Source organism: Hyperolius riggenbachi, chromosome 9 (genome assembly GCF_040937935.1).
Source record: "Hyperolius riggenbachi isolate aHypRig1 chromosome 9, aHypRig1.pri, whole genome shotgun sequence".
Taxonomy (NCBI): domain Eukaryota; kingdom Metazoa; phylum Chordata; class Amphibia; order Anura; family Hyperoliidae; genus Hyperolius; species Hyperolius riggenbachi.
This window is the reverse complement of record NC_090654.1, coordinates 65862026-65876556: the sequence shown is the minus strand read 5'-3', so window position 1 is coordinate 65876556 and position 14531 is coordinate 65862026. Positions and strand designations below refer to the sequence as shown.

At 46.1% G+C, this 14531-nt stretch overlaps 1 protein-coding gene across 1 annotated transcript in view; it reads right to left on the bottom strand.

Moving 5' to 3' along the window:
• Nucleotides 1-1241: 1241 nt before the first annotated feature.
• LOC137533440 (RNA-binding protein 6-like) overlaps nt 1242-14531 on the bottom strand; it is a 70111-nt gene continuing 56821 nt past the window's right edge. Inside the window, exons 19-21 of the mRNA XM_068254830.1 lie at nt 6703-6786; nt 4562-4635; nt 1242-1477 (exon numbers count right to left, since the gene is read on the bottom strand). Of these exons, the coding sequence (XP_068110931.1) occupies nt 1354-1477; nt 4562-4635; nt 6703-6786 (282 nt within the window). The 3' untranslated portion in view covers nt 1242-1353. The remainder of the gene's footprint in view (nt 1478-4561; nt 4636-6702; nt 6787-14531) is intronic.

Genomic DNA, 14531 nt, shown 5'->3' with positions numbered 1-14531 from the left:
TGCTCAAGAAGGCACATGTGCAGGCCCGTCTGAAGTTTGCCAATGAACACCTGAATGATTCTGTGAGTGACTGGGAAAAGGTGCTGCGGTCTGATGAGACCAAAATAGAGCTCTTTGGCATTAACTCAACTCGCTGTGTTTGGAGGAAGAAAAATGCTGCCTATGACCCCCAAAACACCGTCCCCACCGTCAAGCATGGGGGTGGAAACATTTTGCTTTGGGGGTGTTTTTCTGCTAAGGGCACAGGACACCTTAATCGCATTAACGGGAAAATGGACGGAGCCATGTATCGTGAAATCCTGAACGACAACCTCCTTCACTCTGCCAGGAAACTGAAAATGGGTCGTGGATGGGTGTTCCAGCACGACAATGACCCAAAACATACAGCAAAGGCAACAAAGGAGTGGCTCAAGAAGAAGCACATTAAGGTCATGGAGTGGCCTAGTCAGTCTCCAGACCTTAATCCAATAGAAAACCTATGGAGGGAGCTCAAGCTCAGAGTTGCACAGAGACAGCCTCGAAACCTTAGGGATTTAGAGATGATCTGCAAAGAGGAGTGGACCAACATTCCTCCTAAAATGTGTGCAAACTTGGTCATCAATTACAAGAAACGTTTGACCTCTGTGCTTGCAAACAAGGGTTTTTCCACTAAGTATTAAGTCTTTTATTGTTAGAGGGTTCAAAAACTTATTTCACTCAATGAAATGCAAATTAGTTGCTTTTATTTAAGGTTATTTTTTCGATTTTCCTTTTGATGTGCTATCTGCCACTGTTAAAATAAACCTACCATCGAAATGATACTGTTCTGAGACTTTTCATTTCTTTGTCATTGGACAAACTTACTAAATCAGTGAGGGGTCAAATAATCATTTCCTCCTCTGTATGTTGACCCGGCCCTTGACTGAAAAAGTTTGGGGACCTTTGCTAGAAAGGGATTATACAGTATTTCCTGTTTGACAGCATCCTTGAGACTTTAAAACCGGCATCTCTGCAAATGCTCGTATAGTTTTCTGCAAACCCACACACTGGGCAGACATCTGCAGGAGCAGTGTCTTCTAGCATCAGACTCCAAACATCTTCACCCTTTTCCTCTAAGATCCACCTCCCAGCAAGGGGAAAGGATACCAGAACACACAGCTGTCCTTCTGGGGCTGTGGTAGGGCATCATAACATTCTGCATTCTAGAGCCAGAAAGGACACACATATTCAGGATGATTCTTACAAGAGAAATCAAAATGGCATTTTAAAGTTTTTTTTTTTTGTTTTTTTTTATTAAAAACAACAATTAGCAGCAACACAGAGATTGTATTTTATACACATAGCTGAAGGTTACACTTGATCGGCAGTGGGGCTTTACTCCAGCTGTTTATAACGCTCTAAAATCAGCCTCTTCATGTTCTCCCGGTAGGACTCTCCTGATTTCTGACTGGCTGGACCCTTCATCTTTTTCTTCTCATTCTTGTCGGCAGCATTGTCACTGCAACGCAAAACAAAGAAAACATCAGAAGGGTCTAGTGCAAGGGCTCACAGCGGAGCTAGAGAGGCGAGGCCAAGACAGAAGTCACAATGTGGCAGATGTCAGAGGAGCTCAAGACAGACTCACAAAAGACAGAGAAGCTAGATTGAGGCGAAGACAAATCACATGCAAAGTACATGACATGGCAGACAGAGCACAGATAGGAGATGTAAGGCTCACAGCAGAACTGAAGATTGAGGTGGTCTTATGATATGGCAGATGTGAGGAGGACAGAAGTGTCAGCATTTTAGTGTTTCTAAGTAGCCAAAGCTACCAAAACACAGGTTCCTCAAGGTTGATGTTCCTCAAGGTTGATGTTCCTCAAGGAGGTTGAAGGTACCTCGCTCCCCAAATTCTTTCCTAGTGTTGACAGCCTCAGGGCTACACTGGATAGAGGCTGTGGCTTTCCTGCAATACTATGCCCCTGCCTGCGGTCTACAGATCAGTAAGTACCGATACAGTTATCTAGCCTGATAAAAAGCATGTCTAAGTGCATTACCACCAATCATCTCTAGGACTTGATCAAGGTGTCCCCTTACATCTAGCAGTCACAGCCGTGGATATTCTTCAAAGCTAAGAAAGCAACCACACCATTTTTTAAATGCAAGCAAAGATTTTACCATAACCATTTCCTAGGGTAAGATATTCCGCATTTTAATCACTCATCGTGAGTTATTGGAGTTTGCTTTGTGAATGACATGAAAGTGTGGAGCTCCAAATCAATCGAGGTATCCATTCAGATTGCACCTGAGATGAGCAATTATGGCACACAGGAAATCTCTATTATTTATATGTTCACCGTTTTGTTCTGTAGCACTGTACAATATAATTACAATAGGAAGTACAACATATTTATGCCAATCCAAAAGGTTCTACTATTCAAAAACCGCAGTTTCAAGAAACAGGGCAGAAGGCCTTGCCCTCGCAAGCTTACAATCTAAGGTAGAAGACAAAAAGGTGGGGTAGTGAGCATGCCGTATACAGATTGTTCAGGAGTTCCATGTTCTGCAGGATATAGCTACTGGTCAGATTTCTCTAGTTAACGGAGTTCCGTCACCAGGAGCTTTCTGTGCAGAAGCTCACAACCAGCGCCTGGGTTGGCAGCCTTCCGAAAGCAACAGTGGAACCCTGGAGAGGATTGGGAGGACAGCGAGGGACCCCACAGACTTCTATGGGCTGGAAAAAGCCTTGTGAGAATATTTTTTTTTTAACCTCAGAACTCCCTTTAGGCTACATATACACGCTGGAATAAACTCAGCCGTGGCAGTCGAAGACCACCTCAGCAGAGAATCATGAGGGACACCAGCGTGTTTACAACAGCTTTCCAACATCGCTAAAGATCTGGCATGCCTTATTTTTTTTCCTTTAGTTTTGAGTCAAGCTGCCTAAAGAGAGGGAAGCCTCAGGATCCTATTGAGGCTTCCCTTTCTAATCTAATGTCCCCTGTTGCAGAGCACGGCCCCCTGAAGATTAGCCGCAATGCATTGTCGCTAACCACATCGTGGCCACGCAGCTCTTCTCCCTCTAACGTGGCTGCATAGCAGCCGCACGAACCTGCCCGCCCAGTAAGCCTGAGCCTTGGGCTCCACGCTACTGTGCATGCGCGGCAGTGCTCATGTGTCTGCTGCGCGGTCACACTGCAAGACGGGAAGGAACGCAGCCCCCGATCTGGATGGGAGCTGCACTCAGCAACAGGGACATCTGAGTAGCGATTAAAGCCACAATAGGATCCTGAGGATTCCCTCTCTTAAAAGTGGACCCAAATTAAAAATACAAGATTTCAGAAAAAAAAAAATATTTTCTAAATTATAATAATAAATAGCAGCCTTTTTTCAGCTGCATGATGACAAATATAAAATATTTTACATTTATTGGGGGAACCCCTCCCTTCCTTTCAAATTGCCTGGGATTTTTCTGTAAACTGGTGGAGTAGATGGTGTCCGGCAATGGAGGAATTGCTAATGGCTGCCCCCAGTATAACCCTAGCTATGAAAAGAGAAGGGTGAAAAGCATGCACTGAAATGATCATAGGTTTGAAGGAGTGTTTATTTATCTTTGTATGTGTCAGAGTGGTGCAACTAAATATTTTTAATTAAAAAAATGGTTTGGTTTGGGTCCGCTTTAAGGTATCTGTTTTTTGATGCCAAGCTTCGGCTCGTGATCTCTTTAACAAATAAAAAACATACAAAAATAAAAACCCAACTGAGCCTTCCATGTTAAAAGGCCCACCTAAATAAAAACTGCAAGACATTCTCAATGCTCATTAGAACAAATGATAAGCATTACCTGTGGGACTAAACTTTCAATCATAAATCTATTGTGCAGTTCTTCCTTACAGTGGGATTATACTTCCAAAACGAACATTTCAGTAAATACTATTAGTTATATAAAAGAACATCTGAAAGCATTCTCACAGATACCCTCCAGTGTAATAAAATTATTTTTCACTGCAGAGCAGGAGAAGCTTGTTTGTCTTGTGTTAAGGTAGCTTTTACAAGACAAAGTACAAAAAGGGACAGAACTGTAGGCCAGCAGGTTCTTCACAGTCAACAAAATGCTGAGGGAGAAGAGATCTGTCAGAAAACGAGTACTGTGGACCACAGCAAGCCTTTCCATGGAGGTACTAGCTGTTCCACTCAATATTGTAGTCCTGGAAACATGATGATTCAAGAGGGATCTCAGCAGCAAAGAAATTGCCAACTTTTGATTGCCATTTTTGTATGACATTGCCACTGGAAAGAAACCCATGTGTGGGTGGAGATCTGATGCCATGTGAAGATGCAATCAGTTTGGAAGTCTAATGAGACACTGAAATATCACAACATGCATAGAATTGCTCTTAACTCCAGTCTAAAAGTCAACACTGAGTGTTATAAGATTCCACAGATCGAACACAAATGATTCATCTACTACTAGTCCTATACTTGAGCAACCTCTGGGCCTTCAGCTGAGGAGGAAGCAGAGAGCAAGGCTCAGACTTTTGGTTCCTCAGCAGCTCTTGGGCAAAAATTATAGAAGTTAGAAAAAATAGTGGAATTCCATTACCTTCTGGTATCTGAAACCTTTTTCTTTCTTTCGGGAGTGTGGACATCAGAGTCCAGGCCTTCCCCCGCCTCCTGCTGGAGAGCAAAGTGACACGATACCATCATAAGGCTGCCTCTAGACGACAGACACTGTGATAGCAGTAAAAGGAACTCCAAGACACACTCAAAGTAAAGATCATGCAAGATGCAGGCAATGTGCAAGACACATGAAAGGCAGTGTGTGGAACGAATACACACGGCAGATGGGCATTATGGGGGATCTGATATGCGAGGTAGACATCTGGCAGTATGAGGGAATCTGGTATACAAGGCAGACGGGTGGTGTAGAGTAGACAGGCAGTTTGGGGGAACGGATATACAGGGCAATCAGTAGTGTGTGGAATCTGAACAATGTCTTTCCTGCATACCAGATTCCACACACTGCCTGATGTCTCCCCTACATATCAGTGTGGGGAAACCAATATACAGGGCATACGGGCAGTGGGGGATCTAATATGGAGGACAGACAGGCAGTGTGGGGGAACTGGTACACAGGACACACGGGCATTGTGAGTGTACTGGTATACACAGCAGACGGGCAGTGTGGGGGAAGTGGAACACAGGGCAGACATCAATCACTGTGGAGGAGAAACATATGTTGCACACATCACGCACTGTGGGCGAGTGAAAGATATACAGGGCACACACCAGATAGTGGGAAGGAACGATATACAGGGCAGACACCAGGCAGGTTACATGAGTGGGTAAAGTGTAGAGTTATGCACCAGGCCGGATGTGTGGGCAATGTACAGGGTATGCACCAGGAAGGACATGTGGGCAATGTACAGAGTATGCACCAGGCAGGACGTGTGGGCAATGTGCAGGGTATGCACCAAGCACGCCATGTGGGCAATGTGCAGGGTATGCACCAAGCAGGATGTGTGGGCAGTGTGCAGGGTATACACCAGGCAGTATGTGTGGGCAGTGTGCAGGGTATACACCAGGCAGGATGTGTGGGCAGTGTGCAGGGTATACACCAGGCAGGATGTGTGGGCAGTGTGCAGGGTATACACCAGGCAGGTTGTGTGGGCAGTGTGCAGGGTATACACCAGGCAGGATGTGTGGGCAGTGTGCAGGATATACACCAGGCAGGATGTGTGGGCAGTGTGCAGGGTATACACCAGGCAGGATGTGTGGGCAGTGTGCAGGATATACACCAGGCAGGATGTGTGGGCAGTGTGCAGGGTATACACCAGGCAGGATGTGTGGGCAGTTTGCAGGGTATACACCAGGCAGGATGTGTGGGCAGTGTGCAGGGTATACACCAGGCAGGATGTGTGGGCAGTGTGCAGGGTATACACCAGGCAGGATGTGTGGGCAATGTGCAGGGTATACACCAGGCAGGATGTGTGGGCAATGTGCAGGGTATACACCAGGCAGGATGTGTGGGCAGTGTGCAGGGTATACACCAGGCAGGATGTGTGGGCAATGTGCAGGGTATACACCAGGCAGGATGTGTGGGCAATGTGCAGGGTATACACCAGGCAGGATGTGTGGGCAATGTGCAGGGTATACACCAGGCAGGTTGTGTGGGCAATGTGCAGGGTATACACCAGGCAGGATGTGTGGGCAGTGTGCAGGGTATACACCAGGCAGTATGTGTGGGCAGTGTGCAGGGTATACACCAGGCAGGATGTGTGGGCAGTGTGCAGGGTATACACCAGGCAGGATGTGTGGGCAATGTGCAGGGTATACACCAGGCAGGATGTGTGGGCAATGTGCAGGGTATACACCAGGCAGGATGTGTGGGCAATGTGCAGGGTATACACCAGGCAGGATGTGTGGGCAATGTTCAGGGTATACACCAGGCAGGATGTGTGCGCAATGTGCAGGGTATACACCAGGCAGGATGTGTGGGCAATGTGCAGGGTATACACCAGGCAGCATGTGTGGGCAATGTTCAGGGTATACACCAGGCAGGATGTGTGCACAATGTGCAGGGTATACACCAGGCAGGATGTGTGGGCAGTGTGCAGGGTATACACCAGGTAGCGAAGTGTAGGGCACAGATATACAGAAACATGCAGAGCAAACACAAACAGAGCTGTGTAAGAAGGAAGTGGTAATGTTGGCCATGAAGTATTCCTGGAATAATCGCCAGACCTGTCGGGCTCCTTCCTCCTCTTTCTCCAGCATCTCCAACTCTTTTTTGGCCTGTTGCAACCTCCGCTGTATGGACTGATTCTCCTGCCAATAATATCCACATTCAGTGTGTGGCATCCAACACATTACACAAGCACCCCCTCCCTGAGGTACATATAGCGAACCCCCCTTTAAAGGACTCCTGAAGCTAGAGCGATATGGAGGCTGCCATATTTAGTTTTAAGCAATACCAGTTACCTGGCTGTCCTGCTGATCTTCTACCTCTAATTCTTTTAGCCATAGACCCTGAACAAGCATGCAGCAGATCAGGTATTTGACATTTTCAGATCTGACAAGATTAGCTGCATGCTTGTTTCTGGTTTGTTTCAGACACTGTTGCAGCCAAATAGACCAACAGGGCTGCCAGGCAACCGGTATTGCTTAAAGTGTACCAGAGCTGAACGATTAAAAAAAAAAAAAAAAAAAAAAAAAAAGATTTATACATACCTGGGGCTTCCTCCTGCCCCATCGCCTCGGATCGCTCCCATGCCGCCGTCCTCCGCTGTATGCAGCTTTGGGAACTGGGTCCCGTCACTGCCGTCAGTCGGCTCCAGTCTACGCACGAGAAGTGCGCCCTCTGCGTGTCTCTCCAGCCGGTACCGGAGCTGCAGACAGCGGAGGATGGCGGCATGGGAGCGATCCGAGCAGATGGGGCTGGAGGAAGCCCCAGGTATGCATAAATCTTTATCGTTCAGCTCAGAGTCCCTTTAAAAGGAAATAAATATGACAGCCTCAATATACTGTACTTCTTACTACAGTTCTTTAACAACAGATAGACCTTTTCCAGCACCGCCAAAAATTACTTACAGGTAAGATGGCCACAGCACAGAGATGGACGTTTAGGCCCCATTCAAACTGAGAATCCCAAAAATTGCTGCATGCACCAGGTTTGAGGGCTGGATCACACTTGGCACTTTGGCAGCGCTTTGCCGATCACTGGTGATCAGCAAAGCGCTGCAGCCAATGTATACATTTTCACTGCAGCATTTGCGATCAATGGCAAACGCTGCATGCAGCGCTTTGCCATTGAAAATGCACTGTGATTAACGTTCTATTGAACGGGAATCACAAGCGCAAATCACAGTACATCGTGAGATTCTGACCACCAAATTACAATAGTGATTCAGTTTTCAATGTGAACCCGCCTGGAGATTTCAGCAAATCGCTAATCACTGGTGCTCGGCTCGCTACCATAAATTTGCAATGTCAAAGCACTTTTCTTTCAAGCGCTTTCGATTTACAGACAAGCTGAAATCACTAGTAAAGCACTCCAGTGTGAATGAGGCCTTACCAGTCACACAGTGATAACAGTGACCAGCTTATTCTTTTGTTTATACTAGACCAAGGAACAGGGATATAAAATCAAACTGATCTAAAGTGGGACTCGTACAAGACCATGTTAAGGGGCCCATACACCCAACGATTCTCCCGCCGATATACAGCAAATTCACTGATCGAATTTGTTGTGAAATCGTTGCGAAAATGCTGACAGAACGGTCGATTTCCGTCCGAAATCAATTGTTCCCGTTGAACCGTCCGTGTGGAAGATTTTGCTCGATCGCCGGCGGGTCTGGAGTGCGTCGATAGCAGCGTTCGAATTCCCGACCACCGACGCTAGCGGCAATACATTACCTGCTCCGCTGGCGCAAGTCCCCTGTTCTCCGCTGTCTTCTCCGCTGGGCTCCGGCTGGCTTCATTTCCTATCTCGGCAGGAAGTTTAAACAGTAGAGTGCCCTCTACTGTTTAAACTTCCCCCTGCAGGAAGTTCAGTGAAGCTGGAGCCGAGCAAGGAGAAGACGACAGCGGAGATCGGGGGACTCGCACCAGCCGGATCAGGTAATGTACACGCGGGGGGTGGCCCTCTCAAGGGGCCCATACACTTACAGATTTTCCCGCCGATATACAGCCGATTCGATTACTGATCGAATCGGCTGTGAAATCGTTGCGCAAATGCTCACCGAACGATAGATTTCCGTCCGAAATCGATCGTTCCCAACGATTCCCGTCGATCCATCCATGCGGAAGATTTCCCTCGATTGCCGGCGGGTCGGGAGTGCGTCAATAGCGGCTTTCGAATGCCTGCCGCAATACATTACCTGATCCGGCCGGCGCGAGTCCCCGCTGTCTCTTCTCCGCTGGGTTCCGGCTGGCTACTTCCTGTCCCGGCAGGAAGTTTAAACAGTAGAGGGCCCTCTACTGTTTAAACTTCCCCGGACAGGAAGTGAAGCCAGCGGGTCCTAAAACCCAGAGCGGAGAAGAAGACAGCGGAGATTGGGGGACTCGCGCCAGCCGGATCAGGTAATGTATGCAGGGGGGCGGCCTCAGCTCCACAGATTGTGATTGGTTTCATGCTGAAATCGATTCACGATCTGTTTGCATTAAAGGCAGCCATACGATCCCTCTCTGATCAGATTCGATCAGAGGGATCTATCTGTTGGTCGATCTGATGGCAAATCGACCAGTGTATGGCCACCTTTAAGTAGCTGTATACAAATCCTTGGACATCCCAGGGCTAATCACATTTATGATCCTTCAGCAAAGGAACAGGAACAATGGTCAACTGAAGGGACTGTCTCAAATGAGTGTGTATGTAACTTTACAATTCTTCTAGAAGTTTCTGCCTTCTCTTCCATGCAAATCAGTTTACTTAATGCACAACACATTCACATTGACAAATATATTTAATGCAGTTTGTGATATGATGGAGACACTGAAATGCATTGGATGCGCCATCTTACTATTAGGGTCGGATTTACATTTTGTCCTCCACAAAGGCAGGGGTCACACTTGTCTTTCTTTCTACACTTTTCAGAAAGCTGAAAGACAAGTGTGACCCCTGCCTTACAGCAGCTAATGTAATTTATAGAGAAAACTGACTAACTGCGCAAGAGGTCTTTTTTCTGCGCTCGAAATCTGCATTCAAGTGTGACCATCCCACCGATTAACGCGTACGAGAGGATTCGCCGCCGGGAGACTTGGGCGCAGGATACAGCCGGTATGGCTTATCCTTCTGCTGCACAAGTTCCCGGCGGCGTTAATTACTATTCCAGCTCCAGGTCCACATGGATGGTGGGGAATGATGGAATTCGGCTTCCAGCTGTTGCTGGCGGACGAATTACAGTGTTTTAAAAGTAACTTCTGCTCCGTCTTCTGACGGCGCCGAAGTTACTCCCTGTGCGCCACTATAGTCGTAATTCCTATTACGGGTCTATGGTGGCGCCGGCTGCGCCCAAGTCTCCTGCGCTGGATTGCCAGTGTTCCATCGATTAACAGGAGTTCTCAGTTGAAATCAGTTTTTCTGTGCAGAAAACGTGCAAAAGCCGACAAGTGTGACCCCTGCCTGAATGATCTTTCAAATCCTGACACAAATGCACGTTTGTGGGTTTGCTTATTACACACCACTGCAAGACGTACGAAGGGAATAGCCGCCGGGAGACTTGGGCACAGGATACAGCCAGTATGGCTTATGCTTCTCCTGCACAAGTTCCCAGCGATGTTAAATACTATTCCCCCTCCAGGCCGCCATGGATGGTGGGGAATGAAATAATTGGGCTTCCAGCGATTGCTGGAGGCTGAATTATAGTGTTTTATAAGTAACTTTAGTTCCGTCTGACGGCGCTGAAGTTAATCACTGTGCGCCGCCGCTATAGTTGTAATTCCTATTACGGCCTATGGTGGCGCTGGCTGCGCCCAAATCTCCTGCGTTGGACCGAAAGTGTTCGCGCTGCAAGTGTGCATTTATAGTAATTAGTCTGCCCTTATAATTCAGACACGATGGTAGGGCGATTTCAGCGGAACTTTATTCATGCCTCCACCTGCGCTGATATGATTTATAGAAATGAACTTAGCTGATCATTTTGTGCCAGGGCCACGATGCATGGAAAATGGGTTTCTGTGACAAAGTTAACGTTTTATGCTAATAAAGTTCTTTGCATTGAACTAATAAGCATCTGATCACTCTGGACAATAATCTCAATAGAATGTGAATCGCCATCACAAAAAAACAAAGCCAACATTTTGCAAACCACAACATTTGTATCACTGCAAAAACATTTGGCCATTAATGTATACTTTGTTTTTAACACCTCATTTTCTGAAGTACCTTACTACTTATCCCTTAAAAAGAGAACCAAAGACAAAGTACCCTCATGTATTTTACCATATAGATAAATGGGAACATGACAGTAAAAACCTACCCTGCTCTCGGTTTCATTCTTCTCTGCTAAATCTGCCTGTTATCAGCCCTGATAAGAATCCCCGACTGAGCATTCAAGTCTAGCTTTTCAGGGGATTAATGATTATAGTGGAGTCAGTCTTCTGAGATGTCTTTTCAAGCCCAAGTTTGCCCCCTTGTGGTTCTGCTTTCCTGCTATTTATCCTCCAAGCAGCAAAGCAGGGCCACAAAGGGGCAGGTTTGGGCTTGAAAAGACATCACAGAAGACTGACTCAGCTATAATCATTCCGGTGAAAGCTAGACTGAATGCTCAGTCAGGGATTCTTATCAGGGTTGATAACAGGCAGATTTAGCAGAGAAAAATGAAACAGAGAGCAGGGTAGGAGTTTACTGTCATATTCCCATTTATCTATATGGTAAAATACACGAGGGTGCTTCGTCTCTGGTTCCCTTTAAAGGACATCCGAGGTGAAAATAAACTAATGAGATAAACAATTGTATCTATCTTCCTTCTAAAAATGACTTTTGTAGTTATCCCACAGTTTTATTTTAAATTGAAATCTACTTTTTAGGTTTTTACAGTTTCATGGCCTCTTCTCAATCACACATTCATTGAAGCATGCCAGAGCTAAAATCTATAAAACTATTGACCATTTTTATCTCTTTCATGCTAACAAAAGCCATTTGCCATCAGGAAAGAGTTTTATGGCTGCAATTCCTTATCAGTGAGTGTTATGCTATAGTCCGACCTGGTCCCGACCCAGACAGGAACTGTCACTTGCATACCTGATGTTTAACTCTTTTTGGCATAGAAAGGAAAAAAAAGGATCACAGCGTAGTCATTTGTGTGCTTGGCACTGTACATACACTGTACGTTAGCAATGACTATCTCTTCATGTCACATGTCATCTCGTGTGTCCTTTAAGTTGACCATACATCAGGCGATTTGGCGTCCAATGGACCGAATCCGATGCAAATCGTTGCCCCTAAAAGCCTGTCCGGTTGACTTGCAACCAATTTCGGGCCGAAATTGGTTGCATGCTCTGATCAGACATACTGCACGATGTTGGGCCAATCAAGCGTGCAACGCTAATGGCGTGCGATAATCTCCGACAAACACGGCAGAAACTGTGGCCGCTGTTCCTCCTAGTGTACATGTAACCCCCTCCGCATTAATACTTTCCTCTCTGCCACTGTGTCAGACCCCTTTTCCGGGTTTGTGCCCCATGTAGTTGCCGACAAATTGTGCCGGCAATATGCATCGGCAACCACGTGGGGTGCAAACTGGTAAGAGGACACAGAAGCGGAGAGGTATTAATGCAAGGGCATGGGGGCATATGTACACACGGGCTGGGTGGTGGAACGACACATCGGTCAGGGCAGATGCGGTGTTACAAGGCTGATTCCCAAGAGATTTCATGCTGAAATCTCTTGGGAATCATTCTGCTGATGTATGGGCAGGCAACAGATCTCTCTGATCAGAGAGAGATCTGTCTCTTGGTCGATCTGCCCATCCATAGTCTGATGTATGGGCACCTTTACATTACTAAATATGAAATCTAATATCTGGTGCCCAAAAATATCTCCAGGTAAAATCAAATCTTAACGGAAAGTACTTCTATATAGCATAAAAATGGCAGTTTTTGGCCTGCAATGTTTATCTCCCTGGATGATACCTAAAACCAAGTATGAAAAAGGCTGATCTGCACTGTATACTGGTTTCAAGTGAGCAACACATTTTGTCTGTAAGTTCAGCATTACAGCCAAAAATCTAACATTTCTAAATCATATTTCAACAGCAACTGGTCTGAGTGTATGAAGTGATAAAGATGCTAATCCTGCATTCAAAGCTTTTTCTGCTGTTATGGTTTGGAGTCATCACAGACCTTAGGAGCACTGGCCCTTTAATAGCCATTGCCATTCCGTTGAATGCTGGGGGTTCTTTTTAACTACAATATATTCCTCCTCTTCCCTTTATTTTCCTGCCTAGTTGAAACCTAGCCCTCTGCTCACTTGTGTTTACAAGCAAGGCTAAGGTGACTCAGCAATTGGAGGAGAAGGGGAAAAAAAAGTTAAGGGAAGAAATGACATCAGTATTTCACCTCAAACTGTGGGCAAAATAAATGGTTTCCCACCAGGAACAGAATTCTCTTCATTTACTATACAAGATTCACTGAAATCAAAATGTGGACAGTACAATACGTGTTATTTAAGTAGATCAAGTATTTATCTACTTATGTGTTTTTTCCCCCCTGGCATAGTATGGATAATCCTCCTGCTTTAAAAATGTGATAATAATTAGAGATTTGCATACAGAGTGCACTTCAGGTTTTGGACCCTTTAATAAATGCTACATCTCATTTTACAGGATTTTAAACCACAACCTGATGTAAAAGTCATGTTGGAGCCCCCATACTTCTTTCCTTTTAAACAATACCAGTTGCCTGGTATCCTGTAGATGCTTTCATGCATCAGTAGTTTCTGAACCACACACCCGATCTGTATGCTTGTTCGGGGTCTACAGCTAAAAGTATTAAACTAAGTACGAGCATTAAGTATGACAACTGAAATGCTGATCTCTTAAAAGGAAAATCTGAAGGCTACATTGAAAAAAATAAATAAATAAATAAAAAAAATAAAAATAAAAAAAAAAAAATCAATAAACAAAAAATACTCACCTGAGGAGAGGGAAGCCTCTGGGTCCTATAGAGCCTTCCTGTTCCTCTCCTCGTCTGGCCGTTCCTGCGATAGCTCCCCCGTCTCAGTCTCTGACTGATCTCTCTTCCACTGCGGGTTGGCTTCAGGAGCACTCAGGCTCCCAAAGCCTCCTGTAGTAGGAGATTTGAATGAAGGAGCCTGCGGGGCTCACTGTGATCGAATCGGCTGTGAAATTGTCACGCAAACGCTCAGCGAACGATCAATTTCCGTCCGAAATCGATCATCCCCGAAGATTCGTCGTTCCGTCCGTGCGGGAGATTTCCCTCGATCGCCGGCGGGTCGAGAGTGCATTGATAGCGGCGTTCGAATGCCCGACGACCGACACAATACAGCGGCAATACATTACCTGATCCGGCCAGCGCGATTCCCCACTGTCTCTTCTCCGCTGGGTTCCAGCTGGCTACTTCCTGTCCCGGCAGGAAGTTTAAACGGTAGAGAGTTTACTGTTTAAACTTCCCCGGACAGGAAGTGAAGCTAGCCGGTCCGAAACCCGGAGCCCAGAGCGGAGAAGAAGACAGCGGAGACCAGGGGACTCGCGCCGGCCGGATCAGGTAATGTATGGGGGGGGGGGGGGGGGGGTTGGGTGCGGCCTCAGCTCCACAGATTGTGAATCGATTTCAGCATGAAACCAATCACAATCTGTTTGCAGTAAAAGCAGCCATAAGATCCCTCTCTGATCAGATTCGATCAGAGAGGGATCTGTTGGTCAATCTGATAGCAAATCGACCAGTGTATGGCCACCTTTAGGTAAGCATCTGTTTTTTTTGTTTTTGTTTTATTTTGGCTTCAGATTCACTTTAAACAAACAACTTAATACAGTATATAATGACTGGCTTTTTAAACAATCAGTTTTGAATATTGCGCGCATATAAAAGGGACATTGAGGCGGCCTGGGATA